Source organism: Sciurus vulgaris (assembly GCF_902686455.1).
Source record: "Sciurus vulgaris genome assembly, chromosome: 11".
Lineage (NCBI taxonomy): Eukaryota > Metazoa > Chordata > Mammalia > Rodentia > Sciuridae > Sciurus > Sciurus vulgaris.
The window spans coordinates 41,534,449-41,549,749 of NC_136472.1; the positions used below are offsets into that span (position 1 = coordinate 41,534,449).

The 15,301-nt window shown below is 36.8% G+C and overlaps 1 protein-coding gene across 1 annotated transcript in view; it reads left to right on the top strand.

Moving 5' to 3' along the window:
• The window catches only part of DCDC1 (doublecortin domain containing 1), a gene marked incomplete at its 5' end in the record, with an annotated part of 513,039 nt that overhangs the window by 449,077 nt on the left and 48,661 nt on the right, over positions 1-15,301 (top strand). The window contains 5 exon segments of the mRNA XM_079105478.1: positions 1,755-1,890; positions 3,536-3,695; positions 8,677-8,832; positions 9,958-10,158; positions 12,174-12,236. Coding sequence (XP_078961604.1) covers positions 1,755-1,890; positions 3,536-3,695; positions 8,677-8,832; positions 9,958-10,158; positions 12,174-12,236 — 716 coding nt within the window.

Sequence of the window (15,301 nt, forward strand, 5' to 3'; positions counted from 1 at the left end):
GAATTATCCTAACTCAGCAACCATCATAAAGTTATACTAAGAACTAACAGTGTTGAGAACTTCCTGTGTGTCAGGCCTGGTTTTAAGAGCCATATTTGACTTAACCCATTTAGCATTCATTACCACCCTTTGAGATGGAGGCTTTTGTTATTCCCACTCGAAAATTGAAGAAACTGGAGAAGGCCAAATTATTATCTCTCTGACCCTTAAGGAAATAGATCCTCTACTCTTTTTGAAGCATACACAATATGGTTGTTTAATGATTTCAAATAATAATCTTAAGTTTTCAGGAAAAATATTTTATCTAGTCTATCATACAGTCTATTTGGGAAGCTAGAGAAAGTTGAGAAATGGAAGGACTCTAGCAACCTAGTCTTTTCTCCCATTTATGAATTCGAGGCATCAGCTTGGAATAAAACAAAAACAAAATTCTGCCTTAACTGATACCTGACATTTTTTAAAACTGAGAACAAATCTTGCACCTTATTATCGGAACTTGACTCAGACTCTGACGATAAGGAACCCTTGAGAGACTCTTAAACCCAAGTACCAATCACCAATATCATGGAAAGTATGTAGGGTATTCTTGCAATCTGGTAGATTCTACCTTGAATTCTACTGCCATCACTTCCAAGAGTCTGTTTATTTGTTTTTAATGTTTGTGTATATGCTGCCTTGATTATTTATTGTTTTTTTTTTTCCGACAGAAGTTAGGTAACTTGTATTAAAACATACTATAACAAAAGATATATTTATTCTAAAGGTTAGTGTAAATGAGGGTACTAGGGCTAAGTGTGTATGAGTGTGAGGAGTATAAAATGGAGCCAGGGTGCTTCCATATTTACTAGATATTTACCTACCACTCTCTGAGTAATTAACATAAAGATTGAAACATGAGCAGTTGTATGATTTAGTGCGTTCATAATATTAACAAGAAACCTGATGTTTAAGAAGAGGAATTTTTTAAGAAAATTTCCCCAGGTCCTCACACAAAGAATCTTTTTACCAATGAGTGTGTAAAGATCAGAAAAGGCAGTACTGGGTTTCCCTTACTTCATACTGAGTCTCAATATTTCACAATCTTTTCTTCTTTCTAAGAGATATCTATTCACTTAAGGACATTTAAGAAATATGTACAAGAAAAATAAAGAGGAAAAGTCTCATCCATAATCTCACTATCCAGAAATATCCACATCAACATTTTGATGTTTATACTATAAGTTTATACTAGGAATTATAAGAAAATTTCTGTAAAGGGCCAGAAAGTAAAGATCTTAGACTTCGTGGGCCATGTGGTCTCAACTGAAACATCAGTTTTGCTACTATAGCATGAAAGCAGCCATAGACAACCTATTAATGAATAGGCATAGCAGTGTTCCAATAAAACTTTATTTACAAAACAAGCAGCAGGGTATATTTATACTGTAGCCAAATGTGCCAACCCCTGATAGTACCCACCTTTTAGTCCTTTTTTCCTTTTCCTCCATTCATAAAAAAATTGTAAAACATTTTAATTTTTAAATTATTGTAGACCCATGGAAGTTGCAGAGAATATGATGTACTTTTCTTACCACATATAAATATCCTTGAAATCTATCAAAATTGTTTTTGTCAATAGTTCATGTATTCCATGACACCACCATTCACCTATTGTAAGGTATTTTGATTTCTATGATTGATTCCAGTTTGGGCTATTACAAATGCTGGTGCTCTGAACCATTTTGTCCAGGATCAGACATTCTTTTATTTGATAGGTGTATGTTTCATGTGGAGAACAGTGGATCAATCCTGACCTGTCCATTGCTCAGCAAAAGAAGCAGATCTTCCTCAGGAACCTAGCATCTGACATTTCCAAAATTCAAACCTTCTGCAGCTTTCGTAAGGAAGAAAGTAAGCATTGGTATTCTTCTCCTTCTTTTGTTGTTGTGGTTATTTTCTTTTGTGGTACTGAGAATCAAATTCAGGAGCTTGCACATGCTGGGCAAGTACTCTACCACTGAGCTACATCCCTAGACTATGAAATTATTTTATCTTTATGTATGCTGCCAAAATAAAATGTTTGATGATAGATACTGTTTTATATTAAAATTTTAAAAAATTTTGAATGGATTATATCTCACCTGTGCATCTTGCTATTTAGATCTTTAGACTAATTTATATATTTAGCAGGGTTGCATATTTTTTCACATTACAATTTGGATGTGCAAAAAGCACATAATCTCTTTATTTGTCTTTAACAGATCTGACTTCTTTGAAACCTTATGCATTCCCATCAAGAAAAAAAACAATTAAGTGTCTAATCAGGTGTAAATTTTGTCCCACTAATTTATTTAGTTAATCTCTTTAGGGAGGCCTTTCAGGTTTCTCAGTCTCCAGAACTTCACTTTAGTTCCTCTCCAGGATGATACGTATATGGCTGGCCTTGCTCCCTAGGCTCTGCTGGCTGCAGTCTATGACTGGGGCAACTTGTGTTCCATTGTTTTGGCCCAGAGATGCTTTGGCTGGTTGGTACCTCCTCCCTGATTTAGGCTCCCCTCTGTTCCTTTTGGTTCTCAGAAGCCTTGCAATGACTCAGTGGTCAAATCTACAATCTTCACTAGAGTCATCTCACCCCTGCTTGATGACCACTTCTGGAAAGCTCTACAGTAAGACTCTCAGCAAATAGTAGGTCATGGGTATACCTTCCGGCAACCAGATCCAGGTTTATGTGACTGTGCCTGAAATTGGAGTGATAAGGATAGCTCAAGCAGTGACCCTGTCACAGTGTACTGAACAATGGGCAGTGTCCTCAGTGTTTCCATGAACAACTAAGATACTCAAAGTGAAGCCTATAGGGAGAAGCAGGATTCCCTGTGCTGGTTTTATGGCTTTCTCTGCCTTCTGCCTCTAATTTCCTCATGCCCACAAATGGTGTTTTTTAGGTCAGCAATTAAATTCTTCAGATGCTAAATGGGAGCAAAAGACTTTTGGAAAAATCTCAAATCATGTTTGTATCATCCTGACTTATAAGGCTGTTGTCTTATGGCAGTGTGCTGTTTGAATGTCCAAAACTATCTTTAGACTTTGCTTCCCGTTTGTAGCATCTCTAATTTCCTTGTGCTCCTTCCCTTATACAGAGAAAGGAAAATAATGAAAATAAAATAATATAGTTAAAGACATTACTCTCATCACATGTGTTGAAAACTGTATAGTAAAGCTTTACATGTGTCTTTCTAGGCATTGGGATTTTCACTAATGAGTTTGAAACCCAGAGAATGATCTAGAGACATATGTCTAAATACTGTAGCCCATTTCCAGACTTAGAATATAGAATAATTAACTCATTTTTTAAAGACCTATTTTTAGTACTTGTGAATCATATCTTAAGAAGGAAAAATCTACTAATATTAAATGAAATTCAAATTCTTAAAGAGCAACCTATGATTAGACCAAATGGCTGGAAATATTGTGCATTTGTATGTCAGCATGTTTTCAAATTTCTGGTGCTCTGTGATCATAAGTAACATGTCCTTGCCACTTGTTCATTTCTGCTCAGCTCTTGTTTTAGAAGTCCAAAGTGACATCATGTCAGGAGGCAAGCTTGCTGTGAATAAACCTATAGCAATTTTTGGAGAAGAGAAGCAAGTTGAAGAACCAGAGGAACAGCGAAAGCAAAATAATGCTTTAACAACAGCTAATGCTTCCAGTGAAATCCTGTAAGTAATCAGTGTAACTAGAGAAGCTACCAGCCTGCTGTTCAGTTCATTAGTCTGATAAAAAGCACAGAGCCCATGCAGGGAACCCATGCCAAGTTAGTGAGAGTGAAGTCTGGTGAAGAGGTTTGATTCATTTTCTGACAAAAGCCTAGAATTAGAATTTCATTGTTCAACCATCACAATGATCTATTTTTAGTAATATTGTTATAATGTAACTATTTTTTAAAGACTAGAATCTTAGCATTATGGACATATACTTAAGGAAATCTTCTTGTTTTGTATACATCAACATTGACTTTAGGAACAATTAAGTTTCTTCTCTAACATAGTAGCTCAATTCACAATAGCTAAATTGTGGAACCAACCTAGATGCCCTTCAACAGATGAATGGATAAAGAAACTGTGGTATATATATACACAATAGAATATTATTCAGCCATAGAGAAGAATAAAATTATGGTATCTACAGATAAATCAATGGAATTGGAGAATATCATGCTAAGTGAAATAAACCAATCCCCAAAAAACCAAAGACCGAATGTTTTCCCTGATAAGTGAATGAGGATATATAATGGGGGTGGAGGGTAGGGGGTGAGAGAAGAATGGGGGAACTTTAGATTATGTAGAGGCATATGAGAGGGAGGTGGGTATGAAAAAATGGTGGAATGAGACAGACATTATTACCCTATGTACATGTATGATTTCACAAATGGTATGAATCTACATCATGCACAACCATAGAAACAAAATGATGTACCCCATTTGTGTACCATGAATCAAAATGCAGCCTGTAAAAAAATAAAAAAAATAAACAACAACATAGGTTCAAGTTAGGTTCATGTTACTATACAGTTATCATCTGGACTCACTGAAACAGCTTTCTGACTGACCTCTATCCATAATGTCTCCTCCAACTCACCCTTAAGTGCAATCTGTGCACAATTATCTAATACATAACCTTTTTCACAATTTTTCAATGCCTACCTATTGCAGACAGAAAAAAATTAGTCTGGAATCCTAAACTCTTGCTGCCCTGGCCCATGCCTGTCATTGACCATCATTTGCACCCCATGCACACTTCTTCGCTTTTCTTTCTTCCATGTGAACTCCAAGCTCTAGCTGAGTAGCAAAAAGCCTGAAAGTGGCACATTCCATTCAGTTCTGTTGCAGGTCTCTGAGCCCCATGTTAATTTCATTCCACCCAAAGTGCCTTTGCTTGCCTCCTATTCATCTGTAGAATGACTCTTCATCATGGAGTTCAATCACAGCAATGACTTTCTCTAGTATTGGGCTTATCAGCTCCTCCCCTCTGTGTCACTCTCCACCACCAACCTGGAACTCAGTGAAGGAAAGGACTCTGTCACATGTGCTCTGCGAAGAGCAGAATAATGAACTTTAATCATCGTTTACTAAATGAACAAAGGAACGATTGAGTGTATTTCCAAATTATAAAACCAAAAATGCCTCATCAATTACTATTGCAGTAATTGTGAAAATTAATTATCACTGTTATACACTGTTTTTAAAAGACTATTTCTATCATCAATTATAAGAGTCTTACTTCTGTTTTAGGAAAAACATTTCCTGATTTTGATGAGTGACTCGTTTGCTCCTATCCTGACATTAACAAAAGCATCAGAAGGCATTTTTCAAAGAATAATTTGTCCTCTATGGCATCTTCCACAATAGTTAGGAAATTGACCACAAACTTTCCTAACATTCCCTTTCATTTTTCTTCTAAAGAATGTATCATCTAAATAGAAAATGAGGTGGGAAACCTGTTATTAACCATTGCAAAGACCCTTAACCATGCAAACTGGCACATAAAAATGATATCCAGTCAGGAAGACCGGGGTCAGGGCTGATATACCAGTGTGTCTTGGCATTTATCCTTCTTAGTACTACTAAGTCCTCAGTACTCCTAAGACAAACAGCTGAGAAGGTGAGTGGAACCCCTTTCGTGTCCATTGTCCAAAGGACAGAACCTAAGGCAGGTTGCTTAGTTCCCTCTAGACCTGGAGATTTGGCCTTAGTGGGCAATGCCATTTAGATTCTGAAGATCACAGCGAACCACTGGGGTGCTCTTCTTGTGCAGATAGCACATCATAATTTAAGTCCCCTGTGGCAAGTACAAAAGAAAAAATAAGGATGTTTTATCTAACTTCTGAGTTATTAGTCTGTATGAGGAAAAAAAATAAAGAAAAAACAAAGAACATCTCCGAGTATAAGATTTTCAGTGTTCAGAATCAAGATTTCAACAGGACTTGGAGTCCTTGTGGTGAAAAGTGATTGAGTTCACTCAGAACACAATGCTGGCCTCTCCTGAGCATTCCAAGCAGGCTGTTTTGCTATAGCCTCTTCTTGAATAGTGAGCAGGAAGCTCACTATTCTAATGTTTAAATAATCAACTATTTAGATCACCTCCATCCCATGACTTCCTCTCTTTCATGGTACTATGCTTTATTCATCTTTTGCTCGACAGTCCTTCAGTCCTTATTTATCAGTCCACTGGATTATCTTTCTTCCAGGTTAACTTTCAGAAGGTCTTTTAACTTACATTAGTGAGTCATTGTGAGATTTCCCCAGAATTTCTTAAATATGCTTGTTTGGAGATTTTTTGCATATTTGAGAATTGGAATGACTTAAGGAGGGATAGCCATTAGGTGAAAGGAGAGAATGAAGTTCTACAAGGAACCTTTTTTATTGTTGGTCTAAGTAAAATGTCTGGTAAAAATAACAAGAAGCACAATGGAAAAGAAACTGGGAACACTAACCTCTGCACTGACGCTTTATGGGGGGAAAGACTTTTGGAACAGAGCTTGGGGGAATATTCTCCTTTCTTCACCAAATTACAGACTTAGGCCTCACCCTCCTCATCTGGTACCCCCTTTCCATTCACTTACTTCCTATCTGTAACACCTATGTCTTTTGTTCCACAAATGGGCCAAACTTACTTTTGGTTCAGAATCTTTCCTTTTGTTTTCTCTGTCTAGAATGCTTTCCCTCTAGATCCTTACATAGCTGGAACCTTCCCATTGTATAGGTCTCAACCTAAAACATTGACTTTCAGAGACATTTCTCTGACTCCATTGCTAAAGTAAGCAACAGGGAATTTCCATTGCAATATTACCTTTTATTCCACCTATGGTTCTTATTTTGTTTACTTAATCATTTATCTATTGTGTCTCTTTTTCCCACTTGAATGTAAGCTCCATGACCCTGAGAACTTATTATCTATTTTGTTCATCACTATATCTCCAACTCTTAGAACCCTGTGCCTGCATATTGTATATTTTTTTATTTTTTAAAAAATGTTTTAGTTGTTGATAGACCTTTATTTTTTTCTTTAACTTATATGTGGTTTCAAGACTCAAAACCAGTGCCTCACACACGCAAGGCAAGTGCTGTCCCACTGAACCACAACCTCAGCTCCAGTATATATTATAAATGTTCAACAAATATTGGTTAAAGGAATGAAGAACTAATAAATTAAACTAAACTAATAATTAAACTAATTATGGTTCATTCTATGAATGAATGAATGCATGAACGAGTGAATTAGTTAATAAAAAAGACTAATTTAAAAATGACTGTTCCTGGGTTGGCGTTGTGACTCATGGTAGAACACTTGCCTAGCATGTGGGAGACACTGGGTTTGAGTCTCAACACCACACATAAATAAATGAATAAAATAAAGCTCTATTAACGTCTAAAATTTTTTTTAAATGACTGTTCCTCAAATGATTTAATTGTACTTCACTTGCAGAAACCCAAGAGCTGATAGCTAAATTCTAAGTAAGACCATTAAAAACCTGGATGTAAGGGAAGAATTTAGTCTGCACTTTGATAACTTTGTTAAAACTATGAATGACTATTTTCCCTTTCTTTCTCCAATAAATGGCGTTGTTGGCATTTTCCCTGTCTAACACAAGATGGCACTATTGTTGTTCAACTGTTAGGAAGATTTTTCTGAGAAGCTTGCATTGCACTTCTGAATGAGCCAGGCTGTCGTTACCCTCCAGTTTCATATTTACATGCAGTGTGGCTGTTACATTTGAAAAGTGTACAGTCAGCTCTGCTAGCATAGGAATTGTCCCTGAAGATTTTGGTAACTTGATAATGCTTGTAGTTACATCAAATTATTGCCAGCACCTTGGCGATCACGGTCTGCCCCAGAGAACTTTATTTACACATGTGCATATTTAAAGGGCTGAAATATGCTTGCTGCTTTGCCTGTGTGTTTTCCCTGCCTTCAGCTGAGTAGTCCTCATATTGTCATGATCCTGCTCAGAGCAAATGTGCTCTCAACAGTGGCTGGATCTTAATATATATGGATCTGTACAGTGGCTACTGCTTCCATTCATATTGTTGTCTTAAGTTGGAAGTTTGGCTCGATTGTGCAAAATCTGGTTATTTATTCTAATGTTTTAGTATGTTACTCTCTATTAAAAGCTGGGACATATGTACAGATGCAATTTGAGTCCTTATAGATTTTTATTGGGAAACTGAGAGGAAAATTTAAGTTAATTAAGATTCCCCAACATAGTCTATTGAATAAACTTTATGGAACCCAGAAATCTAGACTCTACAGTCCCAGACAGAATTATGACCCACTTACCGGGTAGGCAGGAGGAGTCCCATTATGAATTTCTCAAACTGCTGAGTAGTCTTATCTTCCTATGTTTTGAAATATAACAAATGGTCCCATGTTTTCTTCATAAATATAACAAAGATGAATGTTGTTTATTATGTGAATGAAGGATTTTATTTATAACCTTATATTAAAAGATTTAAATTATGTATTAGTAAGGCATGGATTTCCAACATTAGGTACCCTTATGGAAATGTGATTTATAGATCCCCAACATCCTACTGTGGATCAACTATAGTGGATCAGGTCATGATTAACTATTCCCCAGAGAAAATTCTCTGATCACAAATCAGAATTCTTAGACTTGTGTTTACTTTCGAACCTTGATAGAGATTCACATGCAAGAGCCCACCTCCGAATGGAAGCTTGTCACACAGTTGTCAGATACGCCTGGCAGAATACTTCACAGGACTTTGATGAGGATGTCAGTCTTCCAAAGAAAATGGAAGAACTCTTTGAAAATGTGAAACCGCAAAAGAAACACAGGTAAAAAGTTGCAACGGATTCTTGTTAGGGGATTCTCCCCAGTCTTAGGTTCTCTCACCTTGAGACAAGCATATTCCTCAGTGTTTTCACTGCTGTTAGATCTTCTTTCTACCAACACGCACATTTTCATCTGACATTATTTATTACAGTATTCGTGAGTGTTTGTGGGAAGTTTCTCTCCCCTTCAGTTCATTTTGTGCAGTGTAGTATATTTCTTGGTCATCTTTGTGTCTTTTCTACTAAATAGTGATCTCATCCACCTTTGCCTCCTGAGAACTTAACATAGAGCCTATATATTTGTTGAATGAATGAATAGGTGAACTACTGAATACACTCGTAAGATGCTCTGATGTCTTTAAAAAAAAAAGTAGTGAAATGCCATTTCTTTATTTTAAATTTTATTTTTTTCTGGTTATCATTCAATGAAATTACAGGAAGCTATGCTACTTTGTATTATTCCATAATCCTCAGATTTTTGCTTTTTAACATTATAAGCAGTTATCAAAATATGTGAATTAAACAATTTGGGCACTTAACCATGCACATAGTAGGGGCTTAATAGATTTCTTTAGATTAATTTAATTGCAAGAATTTTTATATTTAACACGTTTAACACGTCTGCTTAATGCTTTAAGATTCTTAAGTAAGAGACCCCTTTAAATTGATTTATTAATATAGAATTATCTTCTGTTATGATATTCTGTGAATTGTTAGGGGAGACTGAAATACATGGAGACTGTAGATAATGGATGGAAATGAACATAATTTGAGCAGAACTCCTTTGTTTCTCTGTTTTTATTCTACATGTCCCTTCTACTCCTTTTTTGATTTTCACTTTTTCCTCTAACTAAATTGCTTCTTCAACTGAACTTATTTTCTCTTTGCTGATGAATTTCTTACGTATTTCCTTGGACAAACATTTATATCTGTTACAAAACAAACTCAAAACTCTTTTTTTTATGTCTGCTTAGAAGTGCAGTGTTAACATTGCGTTTGTTCTATGGTATGTTACCCATTGTGCCGTTAACATGGCTCACGGTGGGATCTCACCAGTGAGCTTACCATCTCCAGTGCATCGAATACTTGGGACATTATTCTACACTGATGAAGTTGTCTTTTTCTCAGCCATTCTCCAAAGTATGGTAAATTGCAGAAGATTTCTCGTCAGCAGTTTGAATACAGAGATGGGCAGATTATAAGCTATGCTGCTCCTCAGCTTGTTTTGGGGTTACAAAGCTCCAACCTCCGTTCAGGTATGGAGGTCATTTTGGTGGAGAAAAAATCTGATGATAATCATCAACGCTGGATACACAAGGAGGACAGCAGGTAAACACATTATATTCATGTGTTGATATATCAAAACATGAATGGGAGCTTAAGAGGTCAGGCATGGTCCGCACAGAGCAAGCAGGCGTATTATTGAGGGCTTTAGATTTTGTATTTAATTTGGTATTTCCTTATCCTAACTAAAGAAGAGAGAGAAATATAAGTGCTAGATAAGCTACATATACTTCATCTGCCATTAGATTCTGATAAGAAATGTTCTATCCGACCTATTGGGTACATAGTTTTACCTGGCCAGTGGGCTCAAGCTTAGACCCTCTAATTTTAATTTATGACATGAAGCAATCAAGTAAGAACTCTAAGAAGGCCCCAAATTTTTAACTTTTTTGATACTTTAACTCAATTTCTGTCTTTACCCAGACATATATCTTCCCTACTTCATCTTCCTTCATAAAATAACCAACTGACATGGACTCTAATCACACAGTAAAAATTAATTCCTACCTTAGAAAATACACCAATCTAATAAATGTCTGATCTTGGATCCAGATTCAAACCAACTATTGAAAAAAATATTTCTGAGACAATTAGGAGAAATTTAAACCAGTTTGGTTATCTGATGATATTAAGAAAGTGTTAATTTTTTGGATATAATAATGGTTTAATGCTTATGCTAAAAAATAAAGAAAAGTCCTGGTTAGTTGGATACCTATTGCAGTATTTACAGATAAAATTGCAAATTATTGCAAATTCACTTGAAATATTCTAGTCAAAATTTAAATTTGAAAGTTGAGATGAATGATGAAACAAGAATAGCAGAATGTTGTTAGCTGCTGTGTGCGTGAGTTCATTGAACATTTCTTTTTGTTTTTGGACCCGTTTGAACTTTTCTTCAATAAGAAAGAAATGAACTCCCTGTTTTGTAGGTAGTTTTGCTTCAAATTTTGCCATCAGTGTGATGTGGTGGGGCTTCAGGGGTCTCTTTAAATCCCTTGAAATACAGTACAAAATGTATTGTCAGAAAGACCAAGGTGCCACCAGAAAGCAGACACATGCTTGGAAGTGGGTGGTGGGCAAGGCAAACTTTACTTCTGCCAGAAGGGTGTGCTACTGTACCTGGCTAGCAAGTGCACTTGGGTGGACAGTCCACGGTTTTTATCCCTGATTGGAGGAGCCCAGCTTTACAATCTATGTGGTTAGCTAATTTTAAAATTGGGGTGGGCAAAGGAAAGGGCTATAATAAAATGGCTACCATTGAATCTTTCCTCCCAATTAAGGCTAAATACTATATTCTGAAAATGGACCACCAAACTTTCTATTTCTCACAGTATGTTTCATCATCTGTGCACAATTTTTCTTTCTGGGAAAGAGCTGTGACTTTCACTGCATTCTTGAAAGATCTGCAATGTTCAAGGCTTAGGAATCAGTACTTTGAGAGAAGTTGCACAAACCTCATTCAGCAGTAGGCAGCATCCAGCCCAGCTTGGAGAAGGAAAGGAGCCAGTTCACTTTCTGAGATGAGCAAAGACCCCAGCAAGGAACCCTCAGTAGTCTTGTCTTGTCTTAGAGAAGACTGGGAAGTCAACTCTGGTCCAATCTGGTGCATGTGTTGCTTTGCCCCATCTGCCTAGGTGAAATGGTTTGCAATGAGGAGCTAGGGTAGCAGTCTTCTTCCCATGAATGGTTTGCAGTATAGGAGTAGCATTCATTCTTTCATTTGCAAAGGAATATCAAGGGCAGTGTCTTAGAGGCTGGTGCTTCAGCAAAGAACAAAACGCATTTTCTAACAGTTTAACAGTTTAAAGTAATCCAGTACAAATATATCTGTATTTTCATTATCTTGAAAGAACAATCTGTTTCTTTTAAACACATATTTTTCCTAAAACCTAATTGTGTTTTTTTTATGAGTTTCCTATTCCATACACTTTTTATACATGTAAATAAACTTTATTCTAAGTTAAAAAAAAAATTCTTGGCTTTATGGAGCTGATGTCCTAGGGCTCCCCCAATTCTATATTTTGCAATACATCTTACACCCTGGTCTTTCTGTATTACAGTAGAGGCAGAGGTGATCCCTGCTTAAGCCTAAACTGGAATTTGAGCACAGCTGATGATTTCAGGTAGGCAAGCATGGGGAAGGAGCAATGTGACCCTAAGGCAAGAGAGCCAAGCACAGTGAATTTTGACCCAGAAATACTTGTTTATTGGAAGAGAGCTCTTGTTCTGTGTTCTGTTCATTCTTAAGTGGTGTGGAGAAAGCAGTTGAAGGAAAAACAGAAAAAGAAGGTTGCCTGAGACTCTGAACTGTTGGTCCATGAGCAGCACTGCTGTGGAAAACAATCTAACCATGGGTAACACAAAGGTCTTTTCCAGTTGCCTTTCACTTCCCAGAATACTCTGTGACTTTTCATCCTTAGGCCTTCCCATGTCAAGCCACAAAGAGAGAGGTAGTTGGTGGGAGGGAGAGGTTAATATTGATGAATCCCTTCTTAGACATTCTGGAGTCTAGAGAGAGGAGGTAGATCTGTAGGGCCCTGGTCAGTGGAATAGTATTTGCTCATGAGCACATGAATAACCTACTAGGGACACGAGACACACAGGGCAGAGGATGTTTTGTATGATGAGTATGGGCATGATTTAGGGCTATATATGTCTCATGGTAGAAGCCTGCCTGCAGAGTGACACTAATTCAGAGCTTTCTTCTACATTTTCCCTTCTCATATTGCATTGTTTTCTTTCATGTAATCAAGCATTGAAATCCATCTGTTCTGATAAGCTAGTGAGGACTATAAAACCTTTGCTTATTTCACTTAGCATGATATTCTCTAACTCCATTCATTTACCAGCAAATGCCATAATTTCATTCTTCTTTAAAGCTGAGTAATATTCCATTATATATACACACACACACACACACACACCACATTTTCTTTATCCATTCATCTGTTCATCTGTTGAAGGGCATCTAGGCTGACCATGTTTTAGCTTTGGTGAATTGAGCTGCTATAAAGATTGATGTGGCTGTGTCAAGTATGTTTATTTTAAGTCCTTTGGGTATAAAATGAGGACTGGGATAACTGGGTCAAAAGATGGTTCCATTCCAAGTTTTCTGAGGAATCACCATACTGCTTTCCATTGTGGCTGCACCATTTTGCATTCCCACCAGCAATGTGTAAGCGTACCTTTTTCCCACATCCTCACCAACATTTATTGTTGCTTGTATTCTTGAAAATTGCCATTCTGATTGGAGTGAAATGAGAACGTTTTCTCTGCTATGTGGATGTTAATACAAAATGTGTCACTTTACTAATATAAGGCAGAGGGGAGTGAAGGGAAGGGAAGGGGTATGGGGGTAGGAATGATAGTAGAGTGAAACAGACATTATTACATCATGCACATATATGACTGCATGACCAATGTGATCCTACATTATGTATAATCAGAAAAATTAGAGATTATACTCCATTTATGTATAATCTATCAAAAAAGAAAAATGCATTCTACTGTAAGGTACAACAAATTAGAACAGATTTTAGAAGTTAAAAAAAAGTGAGAAAAAAAACCTCTGCTTACACTACATGACAGAAACATGTAGAAAATTACATTTAAGTTAATAATTTTTTGGTCCTCCATATTTTGCTCAAACAATAAGTCAGCATCTAGGGAGGAAACTGACCATCCAGAATTTGTATAAATAGAAGGTAAAGTAGCTCAGAGTCAGCATAATGGAAGGTACCAGTGACTATCACTGTGCCAAGGATTTTGTACTGTTAGTCTTTCTATTCAGTTTTTCAGGTCTTGAATCACTTTTTAATTTTGGCCAGCTATTTCAAATAGAAAATAGGTAGGAAGTTTGCTATCTTGTGCAATTATCAGCAAAATCTCTTAAGTGAGACCATGACTGAGAACAGAGTCTGCAGGCATAACTCACAATCTAGGCTGGCAGTGCCAGAAAAGAGCGAGGAGACCCCAGAGGGTAACACGGGAGTGTTGAGACACCCCCACTTTGTTTCCAACCTCACAGAAGAATGGTCTGGTCAGTTTCAGAGACAATATGGCATCTTTCTCTTACTTTCAACTGTCACAAAATCTAAATCAATCATTTAGTCTCTAAAGGGAAATATGAGAAAATCCTCAGGGACAAAAGTCCCCACGGTGGGACATAAAATTACACAAGAGAAAATGCAGTGCTATGGAATTGGAGCTGAAAGACATCTTTGAGTCTTGATTACAAAACAAGATAAGCTGATGCACAAAGAGAGTAAGTGACCTGCCCGTGTTCATACCATGGGTTAATCAAGAGGCCTTGGAATCGTGCTAGCTATTGCTGAGCTACAGAGCATTTCCGCTTTTCCATCTAGCACCTAGGAGGCTTTATGTGGAAATCTATAAGCTCAGGCTTCCTGCAGAATAGCACTCGTCCGCTGTGGGCAAGTGCCAGTCAACAGTGATGTTCAAAAAGGAAAAGAAAACTAACATTATAATGGCTGAGATGGCATCAAAGCATGGGAGAGGCAATGGCACTTATTCTAGGGAGCAAATATATCAAGAGTGAGCTGACTAGTCTTGACACCTCAGTAGATCATTAAAGGAAATAAACATTCATTTATCTGAATAATAATACTGAGTACCAATAAAAATTAAAGATGGAAACGGTGCAACATGCCGAAGCCACAGAGATGAACGATGTAGCATACCAGCTCTCTTGTAGTGTTCAATTTTAACAGACGCTAAAAATGTGTTTTATAAAATTGAATATCCATTTTGGATTTAAAATAATAGCCCAATAACCAACAATAGAGGAAGAAATATGCTGTTTGATTAATAGTGATTATCTTTTTTATATTTCTTTTTAAAAATTTGTTCTAATTAGTTATACATGACTGTAGAATGCATTTGACACATTGCACACAAATAGAGCACAAGTTCTTATTCCTCTGACTGCGCATGTGCAGAGTCACACCAGTAGTGTAGTCACACATGTATATAGGGTAATAATAATTCATCTCATTCCACTGTCTTTCCCACCCCCACACCCCCTCCCATCACTTTTTAATTTTGAATCACTTTTTAATTTTGGCCAGCTATTTCAAATAGAAAATAGGTAGGAAGTTTGCTATCTTGTGCAATTATCAGCAAAATCTCTTAAGTGAGACCATGACTGAGAACAGAGTCTGCAGGCATA